At 35.7% G+C, this 12,248-nt stretch overlaps 2 protein-coding genes across 8 annotated transcripts in view; one reads left to right on the plus strand and one right to left on the minus strand.

Annotated features, from left to right (window-relative positions):
• Positions 1 to 3,700, minus strand: part of LOC149777583 (protein spinster homolog 1-like) — a 165,918-nt gene extending 162,218 nt beyond the window's left edge. For all 3 annotated transcript variants that reach the window (XR_016416191.1, XM_089942207.1, XM_089942208.1), the window contains exon 1: positions 3,481 to 3,700. Coding sequence is in view for 2 of the 3 variants with exons in the window: in XM_089942207.1 (XP_089798333.1) it covers positions 3,481 to 3,553 (73 nt within the window). In the remaining variant the exon portion in view is untranslated. The remainder of the gene's footprint in view (positions 1 to 3,480) is intronic.
• LOC149777584 (neurofibromin-like) overlaps positions 1 to 12,248 on the plus strand; it is a 295,420-nt gene that overhangs the window by 28,547 nt on the left and 254,625 nt on the right. The gene's annotated exons all lie outside the window — the stretch shown is intronic.

Genomic DNA, 12,248 nt, shown 5'->3' on the forward strand with positions numbered 1-12,248 from the left:
GAATTGCTATGATTACAGAAGTTTGAAAAAGTTCATTTTAAAAGATGAGTAACTTGTCATCATATATTATTCTGTTGGAGGCAATTCATCCAGTTATGATGAACATGTTCTGTGCAATACAGATACAGATTGGGTTCAAGAGAGATTGGTGTAAGCCTATTTTGATAGAGATTGGATGAAGCTTAAGAGAGATTGGTGTTAGCCTATTTTGATACAGATTGGTCTGAGCCGATGCTCATTTTTTTATTTGGCATTATTGAAAATACTAGCCTGACACACAATTCAATCTGTGTGACACAGAACCTTAACTTTTCAACCCCTTTCCTTTGAGGCAAATTTGATCATGATAATGAAAGATAGGCCAGTTGCTGGCTGATAATATGTGAATGATAACAGTGATAACAGACATTATGCTTACAAGCATGATCTAAATACAACAGATGAAAGCACATGATGAAGTAAGCTACATGAATATTGAAATCGCGTCAGCTTCCTTCTGTTCTTTCAGAAATAGACAGTTAGATCAATAAGTAAAATAGAAAGGAATAAAAGTGAGTGGATCAAAGGATGCACTACACCGGTAATTAATGAATTCATATATGGACAAAATACTCCTTGAAAATGTTTGGAAGTCCTTGAAAATGTACTGAAAGTCCTTGAAAATGTTTGGAAGTTCTTGAAAATGTACTGAAAGGCCTTTGAAAAAAATCTCCGGGGCTGTGCTAATCATGTCAAAGTATATAAAAGTTATTTTTTTAAATATTTTAACACAAAAATGATGGATTTTGTATAAAGATACTTGGCAGCAAAGAGATCATATGAACACGAGAGAGTGCATATAACTGTGCAAACATGTTCTTCAAGTATATGTAAGAAACATATTCTTGAAAAATACATATATGAGTATGAAATTAGAACAGGATATGAATCTGTTTTTCATTTCGCCTTATTATAACTTAATGAAAATTAAAAAGTCATGACATGTGGGAGGGAATTAACTTTCACTAGTTGTGAACAATCAGGTCCATTTGCAGTGTAATTTGGTTCCATGATGAGTGGTTTCTTTAATGCTGAAATAAAATAATGTGGCAGTTATGTGATTATTTGACAAAGAAAACTTCTGTCGCTCTTGAAAAAAAGGCATGAACAACTAGAGTTATGAGTTATCGTATACTCATTATTCCCATTATAAAAAAGTCATATGGACAACATTCTTTTGCATACCAGGACCCAGCAACGTGGAATGAATTGCCCACTAAACTTAGACACAAAGACACAGTAATCCCATTCAAGAGTGCCCTTAAAACTCACTTATTTCGACTGCAAGAACAAACTTAAAGACCTAATAATGTTTTCTACGTTAAATATTTTCAGCATGTTTTTTATGTTTTCTAATTTCATGGTGTTTGTTTTTTGTAATCATATCATTATGTATGTTTTTTATCTTATAGGTGTTGTCTAATGTTGTAAAGCGCTTAGAGCTTCTAAAGATTAGGCGCTATACAAAGTCCTCATTATTATTGTTATTATTATTAATATTATGAGGCACAGGGTGAAAGTTAACTGTCTATATGAACACTTGGAAACATGGATTGGATGGCTGTTGTTTTTGTGATGGTAACTCCAGACCTGCCAACTCTTAAGATTTTGCCTAAGTCTTACGAAAATTACCCTTAAGATTTGGGCTTATGGCATACAAGCAAAAACTAAGGAAATATTATAGTTGCTGCAAAATCCAGATAATTGGTTCATCAGTGTTTTATTTGGATCCAGGTTTCATCTTAGAATTAGTGCAGTTAGTCAGGGAACCAGACTAACTTTACAGCAGCACCCCAGACGCTTTAAACTGCACATATTTGTTCATGCTAAGTGTCTGCATGATCAGACTGTTGAGTTTTTAAAAATGGCGTCCAGAAAGCGATACATGTTTAAGACAAAAGGGAAAATAAGCTTCTAGAAAAGTGTTAATAATCAACACAGAAGAATAAAAAGGAGTATTCAGATTCTTGTGAATAAAAGCTAAAAAGGACACAATTACATTTATTGGACATCACATGCCAATTTGAGTGTCTCATGGTGGGAGATATGATTGCTGTCATCATGTGAAATGGAAAAGAATTTCCAAGAATTACGTCAAGTTGAGAGATAGCAACAAGCCATTGAGCTGCATAGGGTTTGGAACTAGAGTTTGTGCTGTACTTGTGGTAAATAAAGTCTACGCATACTTTACAAACTTTTTAGTTAAACATAAAGTTTATCATCCATTTTTCAGCTTTACAATAGCAGTTATTGATATTTTGTTACACCTTACTAAAAACTGGTCAGTCATACAGAAAAAAATCAGCTGCCTTACTGAGATGGACTTATCAGGGTTGGCAGGTCTGTAACTCCATTTTTCAGCACATGATAGACTGTACATGGTTGCCAGTATAACTGGTGGAGGAAGAACCCAGGAAAACCCTGGGAAGAACCATTGACCCATTGTAAGCTACTTGGAAGCTTTTTCAAGTCCACACATGGGCTAAGTCTGAGACTTGAACCCTTGTGGATAGAGGTGAGGTGCAGTGCTTAGTAAAGGTGAGCTCTTTAGACCACTCTATCACTGGTGGCCTCCAATTGGATGGCTGTAGTTTTGGTAAGCTTTCTTATGGACCAAACACAGTATAACATATTTTTTGAAAGCACAGTACATTTATGTACCATTAACATTGTTGTAGACCTTGATCTGCTAGCACAGTACAATATGTTTGATGAACAGTGTTTTAGACCCCGATTGCTGGCACAGCACATTAAATACCATGATCACTGTTTTAGAGCATGATTACCTTGTGTAATATATAGTATGTACCATGAAGAATGTAGTAGACTTTGATCTGGTAGCAAAGTACATTATGTAACATGATTATAGTTGTAGAACCTGGTCTGCTAGCACAGTACTGTATGTATGATGAATATTATTGTAGACCCTGATCTGCTAGCAAAGTACAGTATGTACAATGAAATATTGTTGTAGAACCTGATGTGCTAGCACAGTACAGTATGTACGATGAATATTGTTGTAGACCCTGATCTGCTAGCAAAGTACAGTATGTACCATGAATATTGTTGTAGACCCTGGTCTGCTAGCAAAGTACAGTATGTACCATGAATATTGTTGTATATCCTGATCTGCTAGCAAAGTACAGTATGTATGATGAATATTGTTGTAGACCCTGATCTGCTTACAGAGTACAGTATGTACTATGAATATTGTTGTAGACCCTGATCTGCTAGAAAAGTACAATATGTACCATGAATATTGTTGTATACCCTAATCTGCTAGCAAAGTGCTTTATGTACCAACATATGTTGGTCTTGGATGCCTGTTTATTACAGCTGTTTGAGAAAATGTTCTGGTTGTTTAAGCGATTAACATATTGGTGGGCAAAATATAAGGGAATGAATATAAAACATTGTAGCTTAGCATAGAATGATACCTACTATCCATTAGATCAACTGTTGTCATCTCCATGACTGGTGCCACTTGCTTTCTTTGGTAATTTGATGTCTCCATGGAAGCCAGTAGTATCTCTTTTCCCCCAGTTCAGTGTTCATATACACATTGCTACAGTAACTTTCTTGGTCCAAATGGAAATAATTTTTAATTCCTTAAATGCACTTTTGAAAGAAATTGTAACACTGTCCAATGCACATTTCATTATTTTCATAAAAGATGATATTACTTTTTGAAAGTTCATTAAAATTAGAAAGATGAAGATGTAATTAATAACTATATATGGTATGTTCTCTGTAGCACATTAGTTTTCAGTAGTGTTTCTTACTGTATAAATTGGGTTCGTTATATTGACGTGTGTTAGCCATATCTACGACTGATAATTGTAAGAATTGATAAAGTGAACATGCTAGAAGGTAGCACGTGGCTTGGTCTTATGCAATGCCATAAGGGGACAATTCTTATCTGTTTGCTTGAGGATTACTGTTACACACAATGTTTTGTTATTTATCACAAACTGAATTTCTTATATTTGTAGAGGTAGTGATAAAAATTGGAGGGCAGATTTAGCTGGGTAAAATAGATTTATAATTTTTTCCTAGATGTAGTTCCCACTATCTGATGCACTCCCTATAACGGTTTGCTTGTGGAGACTCTCTTGTCAAGGGAAGGACTTTAAATAATAAACAGTACTTGTGCATTAGAATTGGGACTCAGAATAAACAGTATAACATTGGTGTGTGTAAAAATGACATGATCTTTTTATTGAATTTTGTAATAGAAAATCAATAGATAATGACTTGCTAATTAACAGGCATTTAAAAAATTAGTCTGGAATTGAACTTAATTAACGGCCAATGTGGGTATGTGAGAAAGCTTGCCAGTAGCTTCTCGTGGGTCGGTGGTTCTTCCCGGGGTTTTCCAGGGTTCTTCCTCCACCATTAATACTGGCCGCCATACATAGCCTATCATGTGCTGAAAAATGGCGTTAAATCCCACAACAACAACATAATTAAATTTATTGCTCAAACCAACAAATTTTACTTGCAAACACCAAGCACCTTCAGTTATATTTTACTCACTTGCATTTTCTTGTTTTGGCATAAATTATTTGATGTTTGAAACTATCAAATCCTATCTCTTACTCTCTCCTTGGTGTTAAGTTAGTAAAGCTGTTGTTTTTTTAGTTTGATTTTTTTTGCAGGAAAGATGTGTACTTACTGGTATATCAGCTGCTGTAATATGGATCATTGCCAATACAAAAATTCAAATTGTTCATGTTTCTTATGCAAAGAAATATATGAAGTGCCTTGAAAGGGAAGCACCATAGTAGGTTAACCATCTCAATTTGCTTGGCACCTGCAAATGTCAGCAATTTGAGTGGGTGGAGGTGGGGTAAGGATTCAGCTGCCAGTTCGACCCTGCCTTGAATTCAAGTGTTGCTGTGGGGTCATCCACATATGATGTCACGCAATTTTTGCCATTTTTTGACCCATCTCCCCCCCCCCCCCCCCCCCCCCGTTGTCACATTTTGTCACAAAAACCCAGGCTCCCATCTGTGTGATGTCAAAAATCTCTTACCCACAATTTTTGTAATACTGAAAAGTAAATGTAATGTAAATCAGTTAACAATACAGACAAAACAACAATCTTTTTTGTAAAATAGTGTTTAATTATTCAGGCTTTTACAAGGATTGCTTGGCTAGTTAAAAGTTTACAAACTTGATTTAACAAATTTAATTAATTTTAAACAAACAAGATGAAATGTAAATTAAACACATCAATCACTTCAATTCTTACTAACATTAAAGTTTCAACAAATCCACAAACATTCTAAGGGTTTCAAATCTGAAGTATTTGTAAATGAATTACTTCCCTTCATAGTTATAATTATCCCAAGGCAGAGTAAGATGCTCCTCCACTGAATGAACAAGAAATATGTTTGTTTCTAGATTAACATTGTTTATTAGAAGGGATATTCCCTCCATATCAAAGGGGCCCAGAGTGGCCGAGTGGTCTAAAGCACTCACCATTACAGATCACTGCCGTCTCACCTCTGTCTGCATGAGTTTGAGTATCAGACTTTGCTAACGTTGGTATGTGAGAAAGCCTGCTAGTAACTTCTTGTGGGTTGGTGGTTCTTCCCGGGGTTTTCCAGGGTTCTTCCTCCACCATTAATACTGGCCGTCATGTATAGCAAATCTTTGCTGAAAATGGCATTAAACCCTATAACAACAACAACAACACTATTGCAAGGCTTGATATGTTGCTCATTCTGGAAGTTTAAGCCCTTCACATGTTTGAACAATGGGTAATGGAGGAAGAAACCTGTCTTTTATCACGCTGAAATATGAACTTCATGCTTTCTTGTTATCGTCACACTTCACGAGCTGAAGCAAGTATCGGCTGAGCCAACATAAGTTTTGTTATCCTGCTCCATGAGCTCTGAATTTAATGGATCCATATACTCGGCAATGGTTGGGTAATCGCCTACAGTCAATGGTGACCATATTTTGGCCAGTGTTTTTCTGGCAAATTAAAAGTTTTTCTTTAGTTCAGTGTTATTTGTTTTACTTCGTTTATCTAAGTGGTTGCCATAGTTGTCATGAGGTAATATTAATCCACTCAATTCCCTGCTCAGTGGTACCATCTTTCTTTCCACTCTGTTAAAAGCACGTCACCCCGGAGTATATGTTGCAATGAAGACAGAGTCAAGATCATGTTTCGAGAAATGGTGGATGGTAATCTTAATGCATATATGCCAACTATTATGCTTTTGGCATAATCATTATGCTTGTTTTCACTAAATTATGCCTTACGTGTAAACGTATTCGAATTACACATTTTCGGTATGTCCCCCTCTCAATTTTTTATATAATTTGTTTCCTTATTTTTATTAACATCGCATTAATCTTTCAGACTGTATTCTAGAAAAGATGGCTTCTACGTAACTACGACATAAGAGTATGCTTGTAAGTCCTTGCTTGCACTTTCCTAACAGTATTATGTTCTATTTGTAGCAGCTGCCCTATTTCCAAGAAACATGCTGGTTTTACTGTCAAACTTTTGACCTCGGTTTCTATGTATAGCAGCTGTATTGCTTAGTTTGAAGAGAACAGACTGGTTTTCTAATTTTTAATCTTTGCTTGCATATTTTTTTTGTTTAATTCATATCTTATACAGAACCAGTCTGTAGGTATTTGGCACTAAAAGTCAAGTCAGATTTATTCTAGTAGATGCGTGTGTTAGATCAAAAATGTTTTTCAAATAATTTCTCAGATGGATTAAAAAAAAGATGAAAAACTGATCCAAAGATGAATACATGGATTACACAATACAGCGTTTCATTCTAGGGCAGCTTCACGCCCATGGCAAGCAGTGTGGAAGGGATTTTAATATTGGTCATGATAGTAAAACAAAGAAACCTTGAATTAGCTCATTTTATAAACTCTAATACTAAGGTAACTTGTAACTTTTTTTGAAAGCAGAACTAATAAATGCAGAGGCATTATTTACCGAGTTCTTAATAGAACACAGGTTACCCCTAGCAGTAGAAGACTATGGTGGTCCTGTGTTCAAACAAATGTTTTCTGATTCCAAAATTGCAGAAAATATGCATCTCCAAGAACAAAATCATCTAGTATTATTACGTGTTTAGCAAAGATAATTCGCTTAAAATTGGAGAAGCCATGAAAATTGGGCCATTTAGTATTGCAACAGACAGGAGCATTGATTATGATGACAAAAAGTTGCACCCAGTCTGTATAAGAGACTTTGACAGTGAAAAAGACGAAGTCAGAGTGCTTTTCTTTCATCACCAGAATTAACAGTAGATTCCACTGGAGAAGGCATTTTTTATTTTCTTGATAATGCTTTGAATAAACATAAGTTGGCAGAACTTTATGGAGTTTTCAGCTGATAATGCATCATTGATGACTGGATTTGATTAAGGAGTTGCATTCTATATTTTGAAAAATGTCTCCATTAGGTCGCCCATGTCATATGATGCACCTTGCTGCTGGAAAGGCTGCTGATAAATTAGAAGGAGAACCCATGAAGTGTCAAGTTGGCATTCTACCTGACAATGTACTTCATGCGGACAGAGTTGATGTACAGTGGCACCTTTTTTCCCAGCTAAAAGATCCAATAACTGGAAGATATATATTTCCTTTTTTTTGTCAGGTTATGAAAGGAATATTGGTTCTAATGCTGACTGTGAGAGATTGTTCAGTATTTTTAACAAAAATAAACTGAATTCAGATCCAGGCTCTGAAACCCAGCACTTGGTTCTCTACTGGTGTTCAAAACATTCATAATCTCAGCTGGTAAAAAGTGTTTTGAAATGAAATATGAGAGACTGTTGCTTTTAAAGCTCAAAGTGATATATATGAAAATTTGAAGTAGTAATTGATGTTAAAAGACCGGAAGGGGTAAATAAATCATTTTGTACATATGCTCATTGAATTTTTTATTATGTTATATTTGGATTACTCTTTTTCTGCTTGGATTACTTTTTTTCCATTTGGATTACACTTTTTCCTTGCCAGGGGTTGGCATGTATGTTAATGACTTTTTGATACCATGGGTTTTCATCCGGAGCACCATCAACAGTAAACTCGAGAATCAGCTTGACCAGTCTTTTGTTATGGCATCGAACTCTGTCAGACACAGCAACTTTTCAAAGTCAAGTCCATGGCTGAGTGCTGTTGATGCAGGGTGTTTTCCAGATCAGATGGCTTTAAATATTGGAAAGGAAAAGCCAACAGTGTCTCTGTTTCCAAGACTGTTGCAGTGGATCTCAATGCTTGTATACACCAAGGGTATAAGCTTGTGCTGGACAGCAACTACCCAGTCATGGTCAGGAAGGCTTACTTTATACTCAACATGCATTAGCAGTGGATTCTGCTTATGGTCAGCAACCAGACCAATTGGGATGTGACATTTATCGTTCTGGCTGATAAAACAAACCTCATCTGGTCCAAGCATGGAAGACAGCTCTTCCAAATGTTTTATTGTAGCTGTGCAAAACTGGACATCAGTATGTTTAGTGTGATAATCATTTTGAGCTCAAATTAACTTTACTGGGACATTAGTTACATGACGCTTACATTCTAATGACAAACTGTGCTTAGGAAGCAGACAAAGGTCCACTTTGACTTATTGAAGTCATTTTTTTAAAATGCTCTGTTAATTGATCTAAGGTTTTGATGCTTTGGTAGACTTTTTTCAATAGAAGCTGAACCATACATCACGATATCCAGTATATTTTGCAAAAGCAATGGTTGTCCCTCTTCGATTTTTGGTTGACCACATCTGGCCCTGATATTCAGTTTTTCGTGTGTGTTTCAGGATTATCTTCCAATAAAGCATTCAGTTTTGACTTTTTAAATCCCTTTCTTTCTGGGATCTTCTTTGATTATCAATCTTCCTCCTAAGTTTCTTTTCCAACTCAGTTTTTCTTTTTTGTTTATCTTTTAACTCTAAGTTCTGCTCATTTGAAAGTACCGGTAGTCCTTGTTTCTGCTGATTATCCAAATCAACGAGTTCAGAATTTATGACATCAATTTGGGACTTAAAATGTAATTGAACATTGACATTTCTCTGAGTTGCCAAATGGCTTGTAGAAGGCAGTGTTTCAGTAGTAAAGGTATTCAAGACATCAGTCAGTGGTTCATAGGACTATAAATTATCCTGAGTAGAAACTTTTTTTAAAACTGATGGTGCTTGTTTTTTCCGAAAGTTAAGAAGTGATCTTTTTTTCATAATGGAGATCGCCTTGAGCTCTTGCAAGACATGGCTAACTTTTTCAGCCAAATCTGTGTGATACTATTCCACTTTATAATAAGTTCATCTTGGTACATCTTTTTGGTATTTTGTATCATATGCTATCATATAAGCGTTAAATAAAGACTGATATAATTTATTTTTATCCATTGCTACGGGCTGCCAAAAAGTCATGAAAATCAAAACTAATATAACACTGGACACCTTACGTTGTGTTTCAATAACATAAATGTTACTAGTGCTGCGCGCTTGCCCAACCAAAGTTCTCTCCCCATATCCTGTCTTTTTTAGACTGCTTTTTTAAAAAATGTCATCAAGCTTCAAAGACTCTTTGTACTAGTAGGGCTGTTTATAATCTAGGACTTCAATGGTGTCAGCAAAACATTTTCAATAAAAAGAAAGAAAAAAAAGCTAACATTTGATATATTTATTTCCTTTAATGTGCAGCATCCCAGCGCAACACATGGCCCAACCTTGGCGCTACTCAACTGATTACATTTGTTGTTTTTTCACATAAAAGTATTAAAAAATTCACTGTTCACTGCGGACTGAATATTGTCTTTCAACTTACTAAACTCACGTGTCTTTGATCTCATCGGACTGTTGTCAGGATGGTGATAACTTTTTAGTCTATTGTTTTAAAATCTAAGTTTAATCACCAGTAGGCCTGCAGTTTATTTAGTCTACATTTTGTTTTTAAAGTGTGTATTACATTATATTACAAAAAGAAATACATAATTAAAAAACAACAGTTTAAACCAGTTAAAGATTATAACAATTACCCAGTATTTCATCTGAGATTACATTATTAATATAAGTCATCCAGGAGAGAGTTGTTATCTATTGCAGATAAAAATGGACTGAGGATCCAGGTCACAAAATCTTCTTTTTGTTCTGACATTTTTTAAAGAAGCGTTCTACACTCATATTTCTTCAATCCCCCACCTCCCCCTTGTGACACTTCGTCACAAAATTTGGAACCCCCTCCCCCTCAGTGTGTGACGTCATATGTGAACGATCCCAGTGCTGTACAACTCAAAGAAAACCAAATTCGTATTAGATCTTGTATACATTTCTATTATGCAGATGTGAATAAAAATCAGTCTAATATCACAGATTGCACCTTTTATCCAGTTTTCGTGAAAATGAATTGTCATGTAGTCATCTGTCTGCCAATTCTGCGCACAGCTCTTTTCTCTCTCTCTCTCTCTCTCTCTCTCTCACTGTGACTTTTAGGTGATAAAGAAATCACCCAATCCTTAGCTCCTGACTTTACTCATTTAATTTGCTCTCTCCTTCTGTTATTCTAGTGGTTTAATTTTACATCTTTTCCCAATCAGGGTTAATTTAAAGTAATGACCTCCTTTTTTAGATGTAAATTGGTGCCAGCAGCAGATGTTTTAGTAAACACTTGCTACCTACTCTCTCTTTCCATGATAATGAACTGAGCCTGTGGTTTATTTGTTAAAGAGCTATCCATGCAAATATATTAATATACCTGTAGCTAAGAATGTCTTCGGGGGCCCCGAGTGGCTGAGTGGTCTAAAGTGCTCTTCGTTACGGATCACTGCCATCTCACCTCTGCCTGCGTGGGTTCGAGTCTAGGATTCAGCCAATGTGGGTATGTGAGAAAGCTTGCCAGTAGCTTCTCGTGGGTCGGTGGTTCTTCCCGGGGTTTTCCTGGGTTCTTCCTCCACCATTAATACTGGCTGCCATGCATAGCCTATCGTGTGCTGAAATATGGCGTTAAACCCAACAACAACAACAACAACAACTAAGAATGTCTTCATGAACTGTGGAACTTTTATGTTGTTGCTTCTGCTTCAGATAGACATTTTTGTGAAGAGAGCGATGTTTTGCCAATTTTTAAAAAAAAAGAGCTCCTCATCAGTGTTGAAAGAAGTGCATGTTTCATTAAAATACGAATATAGATTTACACATCTTCAATGGTTGTGTGTACATTGTCTCTATTATTTGCAAGAGAAATTAATAATTTGATTCATTGTATTTTCATCTGACATTTAGCTGATAATGTTGATGGTACATGCATATAAAACTTGATTCAGAAGAATAAAAATATTTAAAAAAACCTGTCTATTAATTAATAATGGCATTGAATGTAGATAACTTGGTGCCCCATAGTACTCTCTTTTTCTTGTTAATCGTTTTTTGCACATGCTTGCTGAGGTCAAAAACAGTAAGTCACTCAATTTAACAACACCAAGTCCACTTGTGGTGGTCAGATGTTTCTGCAAGAAAGTGGGGTGTGCAGAGAAGGCATGGCAACTCCATCAGGATGCATGGGAGATGTTGGATGGATTTTCCTTAATCCTCACCATGTCATCTCCACAACCACGGATAAACACTATTGTAGCAATAAGAACACTAAAAAGTACAAGAGCATACTCTGAGATTTGTTTGTGGTGAAAACAACAAGTTGCCGTGAGCTCTCTTGAGGCAAAGATGCATTTAGGCTCTTCAGATTAATTGATGTGAGATCATTCTTTAGAGTCATTTGATTAACATATAAATTATTGGGAATCACAAATCAATAGATTCGGTTGGCAATATAATGAAACGGGTAAGATGTAAATGATGCCAAACTTTAGGCAAACGATAAAGCATCAACATTTTTAATCACCAGAGTTAAGCTTCAGTTAGATTGCTTGTATAGATAATTTTATTTTTAATTAAAAAAATTTGCATAGGTAACGGAAAAAAAATCACCTGTTCACTACACTGAAATAGGTTTTTTGCTGGGCTAGTAAAATTTTCTTTTGCTTGCTTGCAGTTTAATTTAGAAATCAAAAAAGAACAACCCATATTATTGTGCCGCTTCATGCATATCTCAATTCCAAGCCATCTGATCACTTATTTTTTTTCTCCAGCTGTCTGGGTAAAGCACATGTCGATCATTTTTGTGGTACCTTCAATACATTACCTCCAGTCTTTGTGAGAACTACATCTGTTG

Source organism: Sinohyriopsis cumingii, chromosome 18 (assembly GCF_028554795.1).
Source record: "Sinohyriopsis cumingii isolate HCF-2022 chromosome 18, ASM2855479v2, whole genome shotgun sequence".
Classification (NCBI taxonomy): domain Eukaryota; kingdom Metazoa; phylum Mollusca; class Bivalvia; order Unionida; family Unionidae; genus Sinohyriopsis; species Sinohyriopsis cumingii.